The sequence below is a fragment of the Odontesthes bonariensis genome, chromosome 6 (genome assembly GCF_027942865.1).
Source record: "Odontesthes bonariensis isolate fOdoBon6 chromosome 6, fOdoBon6.hap1, whole genome shotgun sequence".
In the NCBI taxonomy this organism is placed as follows: Eukaryota; Metazoa; Chordata; class Actinopteri; order Atheriniformes; family Atherinopsidae; genus Odontesthes; species Odontesthes bonariensis.
Window position 1 is genome coordinate 24923705 of NC_134511.1, and position 22332 is coordinate 24946036.

Sequence of the window (22332 nt, forward strand, 5' to 3'; positions counted from 1 at the left end):
TGGAAGGAGCAGCTCTCATTTCTAGAAATATGGATGAATTTATTTGCCACCCTAAAACATGACAACCCAGGGCTCAGACCAGGATGCAGAGTTGTAGTCTTACACACTTCTCTGCAGCTTCCCACCTGCTGCTACCCACCCAATCAATTAACACAAAAGGAGCAAATCCTCTTGTGCAAAAAGAAATTATTAAAACAAAAACTTTAACTGAACAAAAACATCAAACTATTAAATGTGGTTTGCTGAATATCAGATCTCTCCTTTCCAAGTCTCTGTTAGTGAATGAGTTGATTTGTGATCATCATATTGATATATTTTGTCTTACAGAAACCTGGCTGCAGCAGGAGGATCATGTTAGCATTAATGAAGCAACTCCCTCTGACTGTTTAAATGTTCACGTTCCTGGAACCACAGGCAGAGGAGGAGGAGTGGAAGCTATTTTCAGATCAGGGTTACTCATCAGTCCCAGACCCAAGATTAGTTTGAGCTCTTTTGAATATCTGATTCTCAGTTTTTCCCACGCAAAGTGGAAATCCCAGAAACCTCTTGTGTTTGTTGTTGTGTATCGTCCACCTGGCCCTTATTCTGAGTTTCTGTCTGAATTCTCAGAGTTTTTATCCCAGTTAGTGCTGAGTACAGATAAAGTCATTGTAGTGGGTGACTTTAATATTCATGTAGATGTTGAAAATGACTGCCTGAATATGAACTTTAATTCTATATTAGACTCTATTGGATTTTCTCAGAGTGTTCACGGACCGACTCACTGCCTTAATCACACCCTTGATCTTGTTCTGACTTATGGCATTGAGCGTGAACAGTTAACAGTGTTCCCTCATAACCCTGTCTTATCTGACCATTTTCTGATAACCTTTGAGTTTACATTACTTGACTATACAGTTTCTGAGAAGAAATTTACATATAGAAGGTGTCTATCAGAGGATGCTGTAACCAGATTTAAAGAATTAATTCCATCATCCTTTTCTTCACTGCCATGTGCAGATATGACAGAGGACGGCTACCTAAACTTTACTCCAGCAACACTTGACTCTCTTGTTGACAGCACTATAGTTTCAATGCGTACAGCACTGGACAATGTTGCCCCTCTGAAAAGGAAGGTAATCAGTCAGAAGAGGTTGGCTCCTTGGTATAATTCACAGCTGCATGCTTTAAAGCAGACTGCAAGAAAGCTGGAGAGACAGTGGCGTTCCTCTAATTTAGAAGAGTCTCAGTTAGTCTGGAAAGATAGTTTAACAATGTATAAGAAAGCCCTTCGTAAAGCTAGAACTGCTTATTATTCATCATTGATAGAAGAGAATAAGAACAATCCCGGGTTTCTTTTCAGCACTGTAGCCAGTCTGACTAAGAGTCCGAGCTCTGCTGAGCCAGTTATTCCTTTAACTCTCAGCAGTGATGATTTCATGAGCTTCTTTATTAATAAAATTGTTTCTATCAGAGAGAAGATTGATGGAGTCCTTCCCACTATTATTAATTCATTTTTTTTTTTATTTATATAGCGCCAAATACAACAAATGTCATCTCAAGGCACTTAGATAGTAAGTCCAATTCAAGCCAATTGGAATTCAATTAATTAATAATAATCATAATTCATAAAATAATCCAATTCGTTCATATAGAGCCAATTCAAAAACAATTTCCTAGCTAAGAAAACCAACAGATTGCACTGAAAACTTTTTGTTTTTCGGTCCAATCTCCCGGCCTGAGCGGCGTGCCTGAGGCGACTGTGGAGAGAAACGACTCCCTTTTAACAGGAAGAAACCTCTGGCAGAACCAGACTCAGGAAGGGTGGCCATCCGCCTCGACCAGCTGGGGTTTGAGAAGACAGAAAAAGGGGGGGGGAGGGGGGCAGGGGGCCACCGCGACGGCGGCACTGTAACACCATTCAAAGGATATCTGTTGGAACAGGGAAACACGAGTTAATGACCACAATAATATCACATATACATAAAGAGAGTAAAGTGAGGAAAGGTGTGTCAGATGAGGCCCCCCAGCAGTCTAGGCCTATAGCAGCTTAACTATGGGATGTTTCAGGATCACCTGAGCCATCCCTAACTATAAGCTTTATCAAAAAGGAAAGTTTTAAGCCTGGTCTTAAAAGTGGAAAGGGTGTCTGCTTCCCGGACATTTACTGGCAGCTTATTCCACAATTGAGGGGCCTGATAACTGAAGGCTCTGCCTCCCATTCTACTTTTAGAAACTCTGGGAACCTCAAGTAAACCTGCAGTTTGGGAATGAAGTGCTCTGTTAGGAAAATATCTTACAATGAGATCTTTAAGATATGATGGAGCTCGGTCATTAAGAGCTTTATATGTAAGGAGAAGAATCTTAAATTCTATTCTGAATTTAACAGGGAGCCAATGAAGAGAAGCTAAAACTGGAGAAATATGATCTCTGCTGTTAGTTCTCGTCAAAACTCTGGCTGCAGCATTTTGGATCAACTGAAGGCTTTTCAGAGAATATGTGGGACAGCCCAATAATAAAGAATTACAGTAGTCCAATCTTGAAGTAACAAATGCATGAATTAGTTTTTCTGCATCACTCTGAGACAAGATGTTCCTGATTTTAACAATATTACGAAGGTGAAAGAAGGCAGTCCTAGAAACCTGTTTTATATGCGAGTCAAATGATAAGTTCTGGTCAAAAATAACTCCAAGGTTCCTCACTGTAGAACTAGAAGCCAAGGAAATACCATCTAGAGTAACTATATAGCTAGACAATTTCTCCCTGAAACGCTCAGGTCCAAAGATAACGACTTCAGTTTTGTCTGAATTTAGCAGCAGACAGTTCTGAGTCATCCAGGTCTTTATGTCTTTAAGACATGCTTGTAGTCTGACCAACCTATTGGTTTCATCTGGTTTTATAGATAAGTACAGCTGAGTATCATCAGCATAGCAATGGAAATTTATGCCATGCTGTCTAATAATGTTACCTAATGGAAGCATGTATAAAGTAAAAATAAAAAGTAGTGATGTATCATCAAGTACAGCAGCTTTAGAAGTATCTTTAGAACCTGATTTGTATTTAGACGGCTTCTGCCCAGTTGATCTCTCTGAACTAACAACAGCAATAGTCTCTTCTAAACCATCAACTTGTGTTTTAGACCCAATCCCAACCAGACTGTTCAAGGAGGTTTTCCCATTAATTGACACTTCCATATTGGATTTGATCAATCTGTCTTTGTTGACAGGATATGTACCTCAGACTTTTAAGGTTGCTGTAATTAAACCTTTACTTAAAAAACCTACTCTTGATTCAGAAGTGTTGGCTCATTATAGACCTATATCCAATCTCCCTTTTATGTCTAAAGTTCTTGAAAAAATAGTTGCAGCTCAGCTTTGTGATCATTTACACAGAAATAATTTGTTTGAAGAGTTTCAGTCAGGATTCAGAGTGCATCATAGCACAGAAACAGCACTGCTGAAAGTTACCAATGATCTCCTCTTAGCCTCTGATAGCGGACTTGTGTCTGTGCTTGTCCTGTTGGATCTCAGTGCTGCATTTGATACGGTCGATCACAGTATCTTATTACACAGACTTGAACATGTTATTGGGATTAAAGGAACTGCATTAGGCTGGTTTAAATCATATTTATCTGATAGATTTCAGTTTGTTCTTGTAAATGAAGAATCTTCCTCACACACCAGAGTAAGTCATGGAGTTCCCCAGGGTTCTGTGCTTGGACCGATTCTTTTTACTTTATACATGCTTCCATTAGGTAACATTATTAGACAGCATGGTATAAATTTCCATTGCTATGCTGATGATACTCAGCTGTACTTATCTATAAAACCAGATGAAACCAATAGGTTGGTCAGACTACAAGCATGTCTTAAAGACATAAAGACCTGGATGACTCAGAACTGTCTGCTGCTAAATTCAGACAAAACTGAAGTCGTTATCTTTGGACCTGAGCGTTTCAGGGAGAAATTGTCTAGCTATATAGTTACTCTAGATGGTATTTCCTTGGCTTCTAGTTCTACAGTGAGGAACCTTGGAGTTATTTTTGACCAGAACTTATCATTTGACTCGCATATAAAACAGGTTTCTAGGACTGCCTTCTTTCACCTTCGTAATATTGTTAAAATCAGGAACATCTTGTCTCAGAGTGATGCAGAAAAACTAATTCATGCATTTGTTACTTCAAGATTGGACTACTGTAATTCTTTATTATTGGGCTGTCCTACATATTCTCTGAAAAGCCTTCAGTTGATCCAAAATGCTGCAGCCAGAGTTCTGATGAGAACTAACAGGAGAGATCATATTTCTCCAGTTTTAGCTTCTCTTCATTGGCTCCCTGTTAAATTCAGAATAGAATTTAAGATTCTTCTCCTTACATATAAAACTCTTAATGACCGAGCTCCATCATATCTTAAAGATCTCATTGTAAGATATTTTCCTAACAGAGCACTTCGTTCCCAAACTGCAGGTTTACTTGAGGTTCCCAGAGTTTCTAAAAGTAGAATGGGAGGCAGAGCCTTCAGTTATCAGGCCCCTCAATTGTGGAATAAGCTGCCAGTAAATGTCCGGGAAGCAGACACCCTTTCCACTTTTAAGACCAGGCTTAAAACTTTCCTTTTTTATAAAGCTTATAGTTAGGTCTGTTGAATCTGATAGTGTGTCTGCTAGTGTGTCTTGTTCTGCCTCCACCTCTGGCACCCTCTATACTTTCATTACCCCCTACCCGAACCAGGGTTTGAATCCCATTCCCGCTTCTCTTACCTCTTTTATTTCTCCCCCTACCCGAACCAGGGTTTGCATCCCCACCCCGCTGTGACTGGTGTGCAGTTGGTGAGAGGCTGAGGTAGCTTGTGGCTGTAAAAAGATGGTTGTTGTGGTGTGAGGAGCAGATCTATATAGGGAGTATAGGGAATTACTCACTGAGTCTGGTCCTTTACTTTATTTTATTATTTATTTTTTCGTTAGCACAAGTTTCTTGTGTTTACCTTGAATAGGGATGGCTCATGTGATCCTGAAACATCCCATAGTTAAGCTGCTATAGGCCTAGACTGCTGGGGGGCCTCATCTGTCACACCTTTCCTCACTTTACTCTCTTTATGTATATGTGACATTATTGTGGTCATTAACTCGTGTTTCCCTGTTCCAACAGATATCCTTTGAATGGTGTTACAGTGCCGCCGTCGCGGTGGCCCCCTGCCCCCCTCCCCATCCCCCCCCCTTTTTCTGTCTTCTCAAACCCCAGCTGGTCGAGGCGGATGGCCACCCTTCCTGAGTCTGGTTCTGCCAGAGGTTTCTTCCTGTTAAAAGGGAGTCGTTTCTCTCCACAGTCGCCTCAGGCACGCTCAGGCCGGGAGATTGGACCGAAAAACAAAAAGTTTTCAGTGCAATCTGTTGGTTTTCTTAGCTAGGAAATTGTTTTTGAATTGGCTCTATATGAACGAATTGGATTATTTTATGAATTATGATTATTATTAATTAATTGAATTCCAATTGGCTTGAATTGGACTTACTATCTAAGTGCCTTGAGATGACATTTGTTGTATTTGGCGCTATATAAATAAAAATGAATTGAATTGAATTGAACGTAGACAACGTAGTCTTTTTTAGTTATTTATCTATTCTTTACATGTCTATTTTAAAACTAACAATGTTTTTCATGTTTGGAACATGTTTGGAATAAAACGAGGTTTTATTTTTTTAGCTTGGGGCCCCCACACACTCTAGAATCGCCACAGCATGTTTACATTAGTTTTGAAAGTCGGATGTTGTTTTAGCAAAATTGTGTCAAACAGCCCCCCCCAAAATTTAGTTTCATGGATAAATACAGAAATGGGAGGAAAGGTGGGGGAGAAGCTGCCTTATTTAAAGCAATACTATGTAACATTTCTACCTTAAAATAACAGCTTGAAAAAAATTGTGCGGCTAGAATGAGTTTTAATATTACAATTGGCCTGTCTTTTATGCCCTTCGGGGGTCTGAGTTGGAAAAACTGCGCTATGTAACTTTGCTGGAGCGGCCCGGGAGCTGAGCGGAAGTACTTCGACTTGCTTTCTGGCACACCTACCGCAAAAACAAATAGACCCCTCTCACGCTCCCAGGTATAAGGCTAAGCTAGCGCAACATTGTCAGTACGATCATCATGGCAGAGGCACCGAAGAAACAGAAGAAGACGTTGACTGATGAAGCAATGAAGAGAAAGAGAGAGGCCGACAAAGCAAGAGACCGGACTAGAGTTGCAGCCTGTAGCGGGAGCTCCATAATGGGCTTTTTGAGAAGTTACATTGTATTGCTTTAAAGATACATTCCAGTGTAAAGAGATCTCATTTGGTGAATTCACTTCTTTTGAATATCTTAGCTTTATTTTAAAGGGTGTTCCTAAAATCCTGTTCTTAATCATTTACAGATCTCCAGGATAATGTGCAAGTTTTATTGATGAATCTTCTGAATTATTGTCTGTTATTTCGACTGATTTTAACCATTTTATCTTGACCGGGGATTTTAACATTCACATAGATAATATGACGGATGGTAATGCCAAAGAATTTTCTTCTGTGCTCGACATGTTTGGTTTGTGGCAACATGTAACAGAACGTACCCACCTTCGAGGTCACATTCTGGACTTGCTCATTTCTAAAGGTGTTAATATTTCTTCTGTTGTGGTTATTGATTTGGCCTTGTCTGGACATTTTTGTATTTTATTTGATTTATTGATCACTCAGAATGATCAAACAACCAGCTTCTCAGTTAAGAAGAGGTACATTAATGAGAAAACAAGTGCTCAGTTTAGGGAGGCCATAGCTATGTTACCAACAATCAGTGCAGAGTCGGTTGAAGGAATGCTGGATGATTTCAATTTAAAAATTTTGAATGTAATGGAAGCTGTTGCACCGATAAGAATCAAGAGCACCTTAAGCAAACAGAAAACCCCATGGAGAAACACCACTACGTTCAAAAACCTGAAAAGAGAATGCAGGAAAACTGAAAGTAAATGGAGGAAAACAAAGCTTCAGATTCACTATGAGCTGTACAAAGAAAGCCTGCGTAGTTATAACAATGAGCTGTGCAAGGCCAGACAGCTGCATTCATCTGAAATGATTAATAAGAATGTCTCCAACTCTGTTTGCTATGGTTGAAAAACTCACAAATCCTCCTAAACAGTCAAACCCAGACCTCCTTTCCACTGAGAAATGCAACGAATTTGCCAACTTTTTTAGCCAAAAAAAATCAAAACAATTAGACAAAACATTCACGCAACACAGACAAACAAGAAAACTAATCTGTGTCTAAAACCTAGAAATAACTCTGACGTTATGTCACAATTTAAAATTGTTGATTTAAAAATCCTAGAGGAAACAGTTCGGCATCTGAAATCAACCACTTGCACTCTGGACATAATACCATCCGACTTTTTAAAAACTGTTTTTACCTCAGTAGAAAGTGATCTCCTACAAATAGTTAACAGCTCACTGGCATCAGGCATTTTTCCCAAGTCACTAAAGACAGCTGCCATTAAGCCACTCCTAAAGAAGAGAACTCTAGATGCCTCTATGATGAACAACTACAGACCTGTCTCTAATCTCTCTTTTATATCCAAGATTATTGAAAAAGTTGTATTTAACCAGCTCAACGACTTTCTGAATGAAAGTGGAAGTCTTGATAAGTTTCAATCAGGCTTCAGACGTCATCACAGCACTGAAACAGCTCTGGTCAAAGTGTTAAACGACATCAGGTTGAAAACTGATTCTGGTAATGTTTCAGTCCTGGTTCTGTTGGACCTCAGCGCTGCGTTTGATACTGTAGATCACAGAATCCTGTTGCACAGGCTGGAAAACTGGGTTGGACTTTCTGGAGCGGTCCTCAACTGGTTCAGGTCCTACTCAGAAGGCCAGAGTTATTTTGTTACAATTGGCAGTTATGAATCTGAGCAAGTGGCCATGACTTGCGGAGTCCCCCAGGGGTCAATTCTTGGACCTCTTCTGTTTAACTTGTATATGCTCCTTTGGGTCAGATATTACAGAACTTTAACATCAATTATCGGAGTTATGCAGATGATACACAACTTTATGTGTCTCTATCACCGGACGACTGCAGCCCAGCAGATGTACTGTGTCAGTGTCTGGAGGAAGCAAACACCTGGATGAGAGAGAATTTTCTACAATTAAATGAAGACAAAACTGAGATCATTCTGTTTGGGAGCAAAGAGAAGAGGGTCAGCGTTGGTAAATATCTTGAGACTCGGGACCTTACAATCACTGACCAGGTTCGTAACCTCGGAGTGTTGATAGACTCAGATCTGACTTTCAGCAGCCACATCAAAGCTGTCACCAAGGCAGCATTTAACATCTCAGAAACATCAACAGAATTAAAGGTTTCCTCTCCCAAAAAGACCAGGAGAAACTCATCCATGCATTCATCTCCAGTAGACTCCATTACTGTAATGCTCTTTTAACTGGACTTCCCAAAAAGAGCATTAAACATCTGCAGCTCATCCAGAACGCTGCTGCTGGAGTTTTAACCTGGACTAGGAGATCTGAACACATCACACCAGTTTTAAAATCTTTACACTGGCTTCCAGTCAGTCACAAAATAGATTTTAAAAGCCTGCTGATGGTTTACAAATCCCAGAACGGTTTAGGCCCAAAATACATCTGTGATATGTTCAGAGAATATAAACCCAGCAGAGCTCTTAGATCCAAGGACTCAGGTCAGCTGGTCCAGTCCAGAGTCCAGACTAAACATGGAGAAGCAGCATTTAGCTGTTATGCTGCAAACAAGTGGAACAAACTGCCAGTGGAGATTAAACTTTCTCCAAATGTAGACATTTTTACATCCAGGTTAAAAACATTTCTTTACTCATGTGTCTATGCATGAAATCTGCACGGTATCTTTGAACTTATCTGGACTGTTGCTAGTTTTCAAATTCATTTAAATTATTTTATTTGTTTTTCTTTATGTATTTTTAATGCTTTTTACACTCCCTGCTGCAATGCTTTTATTTTTTGTAAAGCACTTTGAATTGTTTTGTACATGAAATGTGCTGTACAAATAAAGTTGACTTTGTCATGTAAACATGCTTAACAACCAATAATGTAACCAAACCGCCCAATCAACCCTTGAAATGGACCTCATCTCTAGCCTAGAAATCTAGACGCCCCTAGCGGCCGCAAATGGAATTTGCTCCGGGGCTAGTCTAGTCACTTGTGGTCGTTTTGCGAAGTTCCAAATCAAAACTTAATCGAGCCAATCAAATCGTGAGGAGCGGGGTCAGAGGCCGGGCTACCTAGTGACGACAGAGGTGTGACGTTTCAGTGTGTAGTTCCAGAGAGAGGTAAAAAAAATTAAAAAAAAAGTCCCAGAGAGAGGTAAACAATGGCTGCGCCCGGCGAACAGGCTTATATAACAGCTATATTGCGTTCCATTAGCTAGCTCTCTTTAGATTTATAGGGAAACGAAGTAAACTTACATCTGAGAGCAATCCCCAGTCAATTGCGAGCATGATGTACCGAAGACGGCGGGCCGAACGGCAAAACCGGAAGTGCGTTGCTCACTGCGGCTAGCTTTAGTAGCGCCAAATTCGTGGGAACAAAATTGTAAATAGCCGGTATTTTGTCAGATTTTCAACACCTTGGGGATCTAAACGACTACTTTCTCGCCTGAAAATGTTTCAAATGTTGCTAAAGTTATATATTTACAGAGTTTAGAGCTTAAGAGAAATCAGCTTTTCAGGCCATAGACTACAAACCACGATGTACATTCCGTTGCGTTGACTACGTAAAACTTCTTCATCGCTCTGATTGGTTGTTGCGCCATCCTATTGCGTGGCGTTGAACTTGACAGGCAGCCGTTTATCCCGCCCACACTGCTATCCAGCGTCACTAGACCCCTGTAAAGCTTTTTGCTGTACGGGTCTGGCTTGCTAGGCTATCTCATCTCAGTTCTTTTGAAAAACTTACATATGAAGTATAATTCTTAGTCAAGGTCTTACCTGGGACTGATCTCCTGACTTCCAAAGACAGTGTCATTGGAAGATTTTCCATGAGCTCACAAATTTCCTGATAGCCAGAGGAGCACACTAGTTTATCACAAATTTTGACAATCTCATCTCCAGGACAGAGTTTGCCTGTAGAGTCCTAGGAACAACAGCATCAACAAAACATCAAGTTTAGTGATAGAGTGATAAAACCAGTACTGCTCAATTCTCGATTGTCATTATAATTTAAGAAAATAAAAAACGGAGAGATTTGGCATAATGGTGTGGATAGAGGATGAATCAAACATACCCACTCTGCTGCACTGCCAGGCTTTAGCCCAGCAACAATAACTTTCAGAGGAGATGACATAATCTCTAGGTCAAGCCCAAATGATTCTTCCTCACTCCTTCTCAGGGTCACTGTGTCTATTGTGCACGCAAGATCACAAGCATTTCCCTTCCCATAAAGCTGTTGGGGATTCAACCCTGCAGAAATCCTTGGGTTTTCTCCACATAGTGTAGAATTGGAAAGGACCTGGAGCAAACTTGGAGCAAGTTCATCAACTTTGGACTTTAGTGGCTGGGCCTCACTGACTTCAGTGGTGTCTGAGTCCTCGTTATCATTGAGCTCATCTTCCAAACATATCACCTGTCGCTGGCGGAGCAGTGGGCTTCGTACTGAAGCAGAGCTGGAGGCAGTAATGATCGGGCAAAGCGGTTCTACGTGCTGATTGGGATGGACAGCCGTCTTGTCTTGTGATGAGTTGTACATGGGATCTCTCTCCATTTCTGCCAGAGACAAAAGTTGACAAAGTTGACAAAAACATTTAACAGATTTTTTTGTTTTTGTCATTTACATGGCTCTATAAGAATAGAAAAAGTTACTGTGCGGTCGTGATGAGCTGTCATTGTCTGTGGTGGTGCAACCCTGCTGGTGGAGAACTTCATCACTGATTGAGCTCTTCAGTATGGATTCAGACTGGTATGAGTGGCTGGAAAGATCTTGGGAGAAGTACTGGGACAACTCTGTCTCTGAGCTCAGGGACCCCTGCTTCAATGTTTTGATAATGACACAAGGATAAAAAGTGAAGTGAGGATTAAAACCACAATTTATCAGGTTTAAAGTACATTTCAAAGATGACCATTGAGCATTTAGAAATATGAAGAATTGTTAAATTGTTAAAATATATAATATGATGTTTTTTGGTCCGCAACCAGTGGGTGTGCAGCCACTAGATAACTAACACTGGATCATTTTTACAGAGGAAATTATACATGTTTGAACCTTGGAAAACAATACATATTTGTAAATAGTGAAATATATATGGATCCAGTAAAACAGTTTCATTTCCCCCTTTGAGATATACAAATACAAAAGTTCCAAAAGTTCTGAACAGATTTTGTTCTGTGACTGGTCACTTGTCTGTCTTTGGCTTTTAGTTTTGCAAGCTTATTTGAACTCACCTTGATCCCTCTAGCTAATTAGAGGGCCAACTTTAATTTTTTTAAATTTTGTAACTGAAAAGTGCAGTTCAGGATGCTTTATAATACACAGCAAAGCAGAAAAAATGGTGACAACTTCTGTCTAATACGTGAAAGCGTGAATGTCATTAAGTTTGACTTTGGTCTTTGATAAGACTGTCCTGTAATCATAGAAAGCAGATAAGAATATTGTGAAGACGAGCTAAAAACGCAGAAATAAATCTTTTGTTTCGTGAATACTCGTGAATCTTGTTACAGAACAAACTGAGGCACACACAAGCATGCTTCATCATGAGTCACAGACACATATAGCTGGAAATGGAAGACTGCTAAGACTTTAAAGTATAACTGCGGTATTTTCAACATTAAGCCTCATTTATGAGTCGTCTGCAATGTTTTAGAACCCCCCTCACCGTTTTTTTTATGTTTACTGCTGTCTCCGGTATTTGCCTAATTTTGATTCATCTCAACCTGCTTCAGAATGGCAAGTATTGTGCATGTCCTAAAAGGTCCGTAAAAGCACCATAAACGTCCGTTTTCAAAATCATCAACTCACCGGAGTGGTTACTGGTGTGCACTGGTAATCCATATCAAATTTCGTTGCGAAAAGTTGCTTCTGTCGTGTTTTATTTGACATTTTGTACTGGATGTTCGTTGATATTACTCCGCCACCGCTAAGAAAATAGTGCGAGCATGAACGAGCTGCCAAATAAAACACGACAGAAGCAACTTTTCGCAACGAAATTTGATATGGATTACCAGTGCACACCAGTAACCACTCCGGTGAGTTGATGATTTTGAAAACGGACGTTTATGGTGCTTTTACGGACCTTTTAGGACATGCACAATACTTGCCATTCTGAAGCAGGTTGAGATGAATCAAAATTAGGCAAATACCGGAGACAGCAGTAAACATCAAAAAAGCGGTGAGGGGGGTTCTAAAACATTGCAGACGACTCAGAAAAGAGGCTTAATGTTGAAAATACCGAGGTTCTCCTTTAAGAGAAAGGAATTTCATACTCTGTGTAATTTGGTTTATTTATAATTCTACAGAATTATTGTTTTTAACCTGACATTTATAAGACTAGTCAGGTGGAACTTTTGTTTTCTTTTTCTGTTTCTGTACATTCTTTTATGGGGGAGCAACATCCGCTACAAAAGACACGGTCCCGCCTAAACTCTTCCTCTTTTTTCTGATGTTCGGTGAGGAAAGGTTTAGGAAAATAAAGACCTTGGAAAGAGCAGCGGCGTGGTCTCCATTCGTACAAGCCTTAACACAACGCAGAGGTTTCATACCGGTTACATCTATAAAACATCAGTATTAAATGAATACTCACTCGACTGGCAGGCTCAAGGAATCTCTTCATGGTCCAGCTGAGTGAAGGGAAGATGTTTCCCTGCCTGTCCTTCTCAGCTGGCTGGGGGCTCTTACCGGACAAACCTATAGATTAAAGTCAGGGGGGTTGAACCCTAATGAGATCACATACGTGAAGCATAGAAAATATTTTGTGCACCGTAGCCATGCTGCTGAACATTAAGCTGAACTATGTTATTGTGAAATGGACATCTGTAAAATGACATTAAATGAGTCGAGTGTGAGAATGAATAAAAAAGAGATAAGATAAAAAAAAAGATAAGACCTTGGGAATGAGACGAGTGTCTGTTTCGGTTCATTTTGTCCTTGTTTTTAGTTTGAGCAATAATGTGATCCATCTCATGCTCTGATACCTGAGAAATGACAAAACACAGGAGTGTTTTCATTGTATCACTGCAACAATGAAAAACAATGAAAAACACCATTTTGGCAGCTACCAAAAATTAAGATCAGATCAGATTTTATTGTCATGTACATGCTGGGAAATACACAAAGTTTGTCCTCGGCTTTTAACCCATCCAGGTTGGCCCCTGTTGAACACACATGCACATGCACAGCGTCACACTCATGGAGACAGATGCCATACACTGGAGCGGTGGGCAGCCATTCACAGCGCCCAGGGAGCATGGGGGGTACGGTGCCTTGCTCAAGGGCACCTCGGCCGTGGCAAGGAGGTGGAATGACTCCAGCTGTCAGTTCCACCAATTCTTAAGTGATGAGAGTGGGAATCGAACCACTAACTGTCCGGTTATTGGACGACCCACTCTAACCACTGAGCCACGGCCGCCGCACAAAAGCACAAAAGCAACAAATATATGGCTAGTAAACATTCTAATGGAAAATCCAGAAAGAATAAACTTTGAAAGTGAATAAAAGGAAACTTCATGAGAAAGTACTGAAATAGCTCAATGAAGTTATTTTTTTTTGTATTCGAAATTCCTCAGATACCAATCTGATGGCAGCCATGGGAAGGAAGCCCAATGTCAATGGCTCCACAACCCACAGGGCCCAAAGAATCTATTGCTAATGTCATTGGTTAAAAACACCCTCAGATGCTCTATTGTCCATGTTTGGACTATTCAGAGCTCTTTTGTTGGCATGAAGAGGACAAAATCAGTTCTATTCAGGTGGTCAGAATGTTCTAGCTGATCTTTGTTTGATGGAGTGTTTTCACTATACCTTGCAGCGTGGGTTACGAAGAACAGCTCATCTGGTACCTTTATATGAGGTGAGACAAGGCCTGGCAAATGGCATAAGTAACATGGCAAGCCATTTAGAGCACATTGAACAAATCAATTCATTTGATGTAGAAGAACCAAACTTAATCTCAGTCCGGAACTTGTTTCAGAACTTACAAACCGCTGCTCAGTCAGGATTAATCTGTAACCAGAGCTGAGGCCGTTTTGGAAAGATAAATGGAAAATATCTGCATTATTAAATAACAACTCAGTCCAAGTACATTGGGATGCACCTCTTTTGCAGTATATCTTAAATAGCTGGACACAATACTTGCTGAAGTTAACAATGTTCTACCATTGCTAATAGGACCCTGACACAGTCACTCGTTCAGTCAGCGCTAACTTGAGATCAGAATATCAACAGAGAGCGGCAGAGTTCAGGCTGTTGTACAAGTTAAAGGGAGGCTACATGGTACCGATAGATGCTGAACATTTTCCATCCATATATTTTCTAGAATCGCTGAAACCAACTTAGGGTCGCGGGGGCTGGAGCCTATCCGAGCTGTTCTTGGGCGAGACAGGTCACCCTGGACAGGTCACCAGTCCATCACAGGGCCACACAGAGACAAACCAGACACACAACCATACACACTCACACTCCTAGGGTCAATTTAGTCACCAGGTTAACCTAACATGCATGTTTTTGGACAGTGGGGGGAAGCTGGAGTACCCGGAGAGAACCCACGCATACACGGGGAGAACATGCAAACTCCACACAGAAAGGCCCCGGCCGGGAGTTGAACCTGGAACCCTCTCGCTGCGAGGCGACGGCGCTAACCGTACAGCCCACTGAACATAGTAAACATGTAAATGCTATAACTGAACATGATAAAAGAGCAGATCACTCTTTCTTGCTCTTACCTTGGGATCAGGGTGTCTGCCTATAATGAGACTGACTGGTCCTGGGCCACATTCACTGAGAAAGGCATAGGCCTCACTCAGAGCAGCGTGACGAAGACTGACTGAGTCCACCTCCAGTATCTGATCTCCACGCCTGCAGATAGTGTCAACACAAAGCTGTTAGAATACACCACAAATGCAACACGTGCGTCAGTTTCTAATAATTGAAATGTGACACTGAGCTTTTTACCTGAGCCTGCCGTCCATCTTGGCAACAGATCCCAGAGCCAAGCTGTGGATGTATATACCGGGAGAGGAGTTCTCCAGGGTCAGACAACAAACTCCAATGCCCAAACCAACACCTGACTCTAGAATGATCGACAATCATATCACGATAAGTATTCAAGTTAACCATTACATGGAAAGAGGAAATATCCCTCAAAGTACGACAACTGGGACAAATATGTGTTGTAATTTGCAATGAGATGTCATTCCAACACCAGAGAGCAATCAACAAAACACTGCAGAAGAGCATGAGGCTATACTGTCTGCTCTGGGTCTGTGTTTCGTAGTGTCTCAGGAAGAGGAGATTTCCCATTGTCTCTGAGCTCACAGTCAACATGAATCCTAAAGAAATAAGTGGACTACACGAGCACAGACCCTGACCCCCACCCTTACCTTGACTACATTACCCAGCACCATTTCTTTGCATCTGGATAGACGCAGACACCAGCAGACAGCTTCTAATGTCTGACTGATTTGTCAGATCACTGCTCCTGGTTTTGTGATCACATTTAAGGCGTGCATGCTCAGAGGATGGAGCCGGAAGTTACCAATTCAAAGGTTGGTGGTTTGATTCCTGGCTTCTCTTGCTGGACAAGACTCTGAACTCAACATTGCCTTGATGCTTTCAGGGGAGTGTATGAGTATATTCATATATTTCTAAAAAGCACTGTATAGGCAAAAAAGAACATGTGTAGACAAGGACGGATTAATGCCTATGTAGTGGTGTAGTGTGAAGGGCTGTGAGTGGTCAACAAGAAGTGCTCCATAAATGCAGTCCATTTTACATACATGGAAATGAACTGTGACATTAGGCTGAACATTTGTCTCAGCTCTGCTCCCTTTACACACGGGACCGAATTTAGCTGTGAACTGTGACATGCCAAAGTGTGCTTCCAGGTGTGTTTGGTGGTGGTGTCTTTTTTTTCCCTTACTGCTGCTCCGTTCTGCTCATGAGGAGCAAAAAGGTCAAGTCAGAGAGAGAGGAACTGCCTCTGGTGCTGCTGGAATATTTGGGCAGCATTGCAATACTTTGTGTGCTTTGTACAATAAGCGAGTTTGGATGGATAGATGGATAGATGGATAGATGGATAACTTTATCAATCCCTTTGGGAGGTTCCCTCAGGGAAATTGAAATCTCCATCTCACTCACGCTCAGCACTGTTATATACAGAAATGTACAGAAGAGACCGAAGTGGAAAACAACCAACACCAGCAGTATAAAGATAATAATAATGATAATAATAATAATAATAATAATAATAATGTTATAATAGTAGTATACTAGTAATAGTAATGAAAATAGTAATAATGATGATAATAATGAAGCTAATAAATAATAATATGTATATAAATGTAAGTATAAAGTTAGGTAAAAATTATTATAGGAAAATTATTGCACACCACAGAGATTATTGTTATTATCTGTTGGACAGACTGTGTGCCACCCGTCCTACAGTCCCTCTGTCCTTCTGTTACACCCCCCCCCCCCCCCGGTGAGGAGTTAAACAGTTTGATGGCACGGGGGATAAAGGAGTTCCTCTGTCTGTTGGTCCTGCACTTGGGGAGAATCAAATCCATCTAACACAAGAGGCTTGTGTATGAAACAGTAAGTATGCTATTGCTGCACTCTTACTCACACAGCTGTGATTTCTCTCTCTGTTGCTCCCTACAAGCCTTAGAAGGACAACCAAACAGAAGCACATTTACAGCTTTTTATGGCACCAGGACAAAACCAGAAGCTACAATCAGAGCCAAGAAATGGTATATAATGTTTCTCCGAGTTCTCCTTCAACTGAGCGAACCTTTATTAAGTGTAACCTCCATAATGACGCAGTCTTTTGGACCTGGACCGGGGCACCTGTGGCCATCCGCCTTTTCAAATCCTGATGGGACAGGTGTACTCCCGCTGGCGTTAGAGCTGGGCGAGCTGGAGCGGCTCGGGAGGGTGGGGGTTGGACATGGTGTTAGGCTGGGACTGCGCAGACGCGTTCGGATTGTGAGGGTTACGACACCTTTTTTCAGTTGCTGTTGGAAAAGAATGAACGAGGTTAGTTGAGGAAGTGAAAATAAAAATAGCTTAAATTGGTCATTCTACACTGAGCTTCAGATTTAGTGTTTTCCCAAAGCACCAAAAGTTCTCTCAACATATCTGTGGTGTCTGGTTCAAAATATGAGATCAAGTTAGTTTATGGAAAAACAGGATTAAAGTGGGAAAAAGGGAAATTTTTTTAGAAAATATAAAAAAGTTTTAACGTTCCAAACAATGCTATTGAAAAGCATCAATAGCATTGTTTAAACACAAAGTTTAAACACCTTGAAAGTCTGGATGGCCTGTTGGTGTGTGAGTCCTTGCAGAGACTCTCCGTTTACCTCCAGAATCTCATCTCCTACACAGACAGGAACACAACAGAATGAGAGCCCATGCAATGGAAATGTAGAAATGAATCATCATTAGTGGTAAGCATTGGACTTCCTTTGTGTGGCAGCACTCACTTCATTAAACAGTGGGTGTGTCTACATGCACAGCAGTATTCCAGAATCAACCCAATTCGATCCTACTCTGTATGAGACACAGCCATGTAAAAAAGCCAGTTCTGATTCTGTTAACCCCAATAAGGTCATATTCTGCGTGAGAAATGATCAAGTTGGGCTACGTGGAGGATTCACATACTGTATCACTTTCCCTTTTCACATATCGGTTGCGGATTATGCCAAAACAGTAGTCCTCATTAACCTGCTGCGGTTCCTCCTACATATTTCACACATGCTCTTTTACACATAGCCGGATTTCTCTTGCAGGCTGAGATCTATTTCGACATGTTTGACCTGAGTAAAGGTCCGTGTTTGGAGGATATGTGGGTGTGAGTCGACTCTGGTCTTTAACATGTCATTGGGACTATGAATGGAATATCCTTCCTGCAACCCACGGAAACCCAAACAGCAGCAGAGGCAGAAAATCATTTTATATAGAGTGAACGGTCACAATATTGTGGTCCATAGTGGTGTATCCAGTATGTGAAAAGGAATGATTACCCTCTTTCAGTCGTCCATCAGCTGCTGCAGCTCCATGAGGGAAGATTGTTTTGACAAAAATCCCCATCTGTCCACGTGCCGAGTCCTGCCCACCAACAATACTGAATCCAAGACCCTGTAGAAGTGAATGTGAAGAAAGACTTCTTTGATTGATTATTTCATGTACTCGTGTTGTCTGTACATAAATGGGTTTATTCTGCCTTCATTGCAGACCTCTCACTCCGACCTACTTTTCCTGTCAGTTTAATCACCTGACCCAGCACTCCTCTATACGCTCCCCAGTGAATGTTCTGCTCCATCTTGAACTGTGCCAGACTACCTTTACAGCATATGACTAAACTCGCTCCTGCTCTGTTCTTTGCATGCCCATGTTGATCCTGCCGGCATTCCTCACCCCTACGCTGTCTGTTGCTCTATTCTTTGCTCGCCTGCTTAGACTCTGGTATTCCTTGCTGTTGGAAGTAAAATCTCTACTTTTATATTCTCTTCTGTGTGTGGCTCTGGGCTCTCTTTCCAACTTATTTAGTTGACTTTGTCTGATCTGCATTTTGCTTGATGGTCGAGTCATACAGAAGAAGAAAGACAGGATAAGAACAGTTATTAACATTGAACTCAATTCATGCAGCCTTTTTAAAACCAATAGAAAACACAGCATATCAAACACGGTCTTTCCTTCCTCTTGTGCAGAGTAATGCTGCCTTTGATGTATAACTTAGTGAGAAATCGGAACCTTAATAACAAAATTTCCACCATCCAAAAACATGCATGTCAGGGTAACTGGTGACTCTAAATGGTCCCGAGGAGTGAGTGTGAGCGTGGATGGTTGTTTGTCTCTGTGTGGCCCTGTGATGGACTGGCGACCTGTCCAGGGGGTACTCGCCTCTCGCCCAACGGGATGGGCTCCAGCACCCCTGCAACCCTAAATTGGATTTAAGCGGGTTATAGAAAATGGATGGATGGATGTTTTGGGAAACTTTAATCACTTAAAAGAAATTTGACTCGAAAATATTACTTCTTGGTCTGTTTCCTCTCGTCAAACATCAGAAAATTCAAGTTGCCATTGAATGCAAAATAACAACAGTGGTGTTTAAGGAAATGAAAGACGTGCTAAGATAAGTCACACACAAGGTTCTGTGTTGGTGGATATTATGTGGAAAGTCCAGGTTTCGCTGATAGGAGTGTGAACGTGTGTGAGCCTATTTTGAATAGTTCACCATGTTTTTAAAGTCTTCACACCCACATGGGCTGGAGTCTACTGAACCATAAAAACTTGGAGTTTTGAATCACAAGCTTCCTGGACACAGAAACGAGGGAAACATCAGCAGAGAGGTCTTTCTCTGCAGAGAGATGCACAAACCCACACTTCAACTCGGGCACCAGTTCTGACCGAGGGGGATTGCTTTGGGATGAATAGATCAGTTCAATCAGAGATTTTATATCTCCTGGCTGTGCAGTCTCACACAAAATAAAATAAAAATCTGGCCTTCAGAATTTAAAGTGAAGTAAACGTGAACACGATGTCATATGGTTAAACTCATCAGACTTCACACGTCACCTTTGACTCCGGAAGCCTTTGGCCTTCTGAACCGTTCAGCCAGTGAGCAACGCAGCTCACATGCTACACTGAATGTTGGTTTTTAGTTGTAGGAGAGGGAGGAGAAGATGTGAATTTTGGGGGGGGATTTGCTGTCTTTTTTGAAAAGATCGTTTCAAGACAGCCTTGACATCATGAGGAAAGGTCAGCCAGTGTTGCAGCTAGCAGCCCTGTCTCAGCAGAAGAAGGATTCGTGCTGCACTTCTAAGGAACGAGGAGAGATTTATCACTTCTAATACTTGCTTTGTATTGTTGCAGTTGGTGTAAATGATGTATTATTGAAATTCAGTGACATGGCTGTGGCCTTGAGTGTGTTCAGGCTCAGAACCAGCAGGCTGGCTGGAAACTGCAGAACAGCCGCTGACTGTGTTGAGAAGTTGGGAGGTTTTGATCGCTTGGTGGTTACCTGAGTAAATGATGATTGTCGTCAATTTGTATTTGTTTGTTTGGTAATAAAACTGTTACGGGATGTGTGATACTGGTCAAAATTTTCTCTCCCAAAGATATCCAACACTTCAGTCACAAACTGTTATTTCAAGTTATTATGTTGACACTTTAGTTCTGTTTCAAATAATGTATTGTAGGTCCAACTAGTTAACATCCACATGATGCAATTTACACCTCATTCTAGCTGCTGTATGATGGTCCAGAACCTTCTTTGGTTTAACCCTTTAACTTCTACGCTGAGAAGAAGAACCAAAGGAAGAGCGTTTCTTCAGAGAAATAATAATCAGAATCAATTTTTTTTTTTATTTTCACAAATGGTTGGGTGCGTCTTTATGGTAAGAGTATTACATTTTGAACGTTTTAGAGATGGTTTACGTTCCACTAATCTCATGTTTCAAAAGAAAACACACGATGCAACTGTTACTCAATCATGTCAGGATACATTAAAACCAGACTCTTTAGACATTATTTATGCATATGAGTCAAAGGAGTGTACTTACCTTTCCCTGGCCTTTCATCAGCACTATAGTGGAGATAATGGATGGCTGTGCCAGTCGCCATGGAGACTCTACTTGAACAGTGCTCAGGGAGCGGGCTGATTTCTTAATGATATGATATTCCTACAAGGGAGATGAGTATGAAAAGAAAGAAAAAATAAATCAAGGCATCTTTCTGATGAATTCATATTCACATATTTATTTGCGCCCTGACACTTTAGTCTTTTTTTCATTGGAACTCAGATGATGACTGTACTTTTGCCTCAGATTGCTGCCTTGTTAAGTTTGATGCTGCTACTATATCTATGCATCTTCAGTTGGATTTCTCAGATTTAATTATTATTCTCTGTTATACATATCATATGTATATTATTCTGAATGTTATTCTGTTGGGTTTTATTTCTTTTTCTCAATTAGCCCTTATTAACATAGTAATTATTACAGATCTCTTTGTGATTGTTGTCATGACAGCCAGTTTTTGATTAAGTTCTGTGTGTGAGTTTGTTCTTGTTTTTCTTACTCTATTAGGACTTTTTCTTGTATAATCACTGACTTTTTAAGGACTAGTAGTCCTTATAGGGACAGAAGCCCAGTCCCATTAATGCATAACGTCACTTCTGAGGTCCTGGTTAGCGTTGGGGCAAAGGTGTGCAGGTTAGTAACTGGGTTTGGATTTGTGTTGGTTGGTTAGGCTGTACATACTGAATACAAGTTTAAGCAATGTTGTTTTTTTGTAAGGATGGCTGCTCAAGAATGTGTGTTTGTGTAATCTATTCATATATCACATGTACATATAATGTACTTTTAGTACATGTGTGAGGTAGCGCTACTTGAAATCCTTCCATCAAACACTGTGCTCATATGTTCATCTGCCTCTTCATCCCTTTTCAGAAATATGGCTGTACACTTGTCACATGTGGCAAACAGCTTTTTTATATTGGTGCCTTGTTTGCAACGTAAGATCATTTATTGTGATTCTTATTCACAAACAGTTTTTTTCCAATCAATTTTCCAATCACAGACAAGTAATACAACTCCCAAGACTTGATTCTAAAAAATAATTCATGTTTCAGTCGTTTATGTATTTATTTAATGTCTTATCTATTTTAATAATCCATTTAATAATTTACATACTTACTTACTTAAGAAGATGAGTTTTCAAAGTCTGACTAAGGGTCAGATTTACTAAGCGGAATACATTTGTATCATCTACTTACATCGTGCTGATCTATGAACTTGGATGCAACCCCCTCATTTCATCTTATTTCAATGATAAACAAAATGATTTACAAAGACCAACGCAAATTAGTTTGTGGACTCATCCAAGCACATTGGATATCATCAGCTGATTATTACCTCTGAAGTACTCAGATATTTGAGCTTAGCTGTCCAACTTTGTTCTTAAAAGATAAATAAATTAAATGAACTCCTATTTTGAAATTAGTCTCAAAATTTTCAGTTTACCTTCATTTAAATTTTTCATTATTTTGCATGGTTTAGGACCCTGGACAGCACACAAAAGGGAGGCATTTATATATACATACTCACTAATAATTACCATAGTAATTGGCAGCTGCTTAGCCAGAAATGTGGTT

General features: G+C 40.7%; 1 protein-coding gene across 7 annotated transcripts in view; it reads right to left on the reverse strand.

Moving 5' to 3' along the window:
- pdzd2 (PDZ domain containing 2) overlaps positions 1-22332 on the reverse strand; it is an 86895-nt gene that overhangs the window by 19412 nt on the left and 45151 nt on the right. For 6 of the 7 annotated variants that reach the window (XR_012769930.1, XM_075468123.1, XM_075468125.1 and 3 more), the window contains exons 10-20: positions 20741-20860; positions 18200-18314; positions 17480-17553; positions 16969-17191; positions 15132-15249; positions 14903-15035; positions 13069-13156; positions 12766-12869; positions 10832-10997; positions 10257-10735; positions 9962-10106 (exon numbers count right to left, since the gene is read on the reverse strand). Coding sequence is in view for 6 of the 7 variants with exons in the window: in XM_075468123.1 (XP_075324238.1) it covers positions 9962-10106; positions 10257-10735; positions 10832-10997; positions 12766-12869; positions 13069-13156; positions 14903-15035; positions 15132-15249; positions 16969-17191; positions 17480-17553; positions 18200-18314; positions 20741-20860 (1765 nt within the window). In the remaining variant the exon portion in view is untranslated. The remainder of the gene's footprint in view (positions 1-9961; positions 10107-10256; positions 10736-10831; positions 10998-12765; positions 12870-13068; positions 13157-14902; positions 15036-15131; positions 15250-16968; positions 17192-17479; positions 17554-18199; positions 18315-20740; positions 20861-22332) is intronic. The other variant, XM_075468121.1, reaches the window with a different exon arrangement.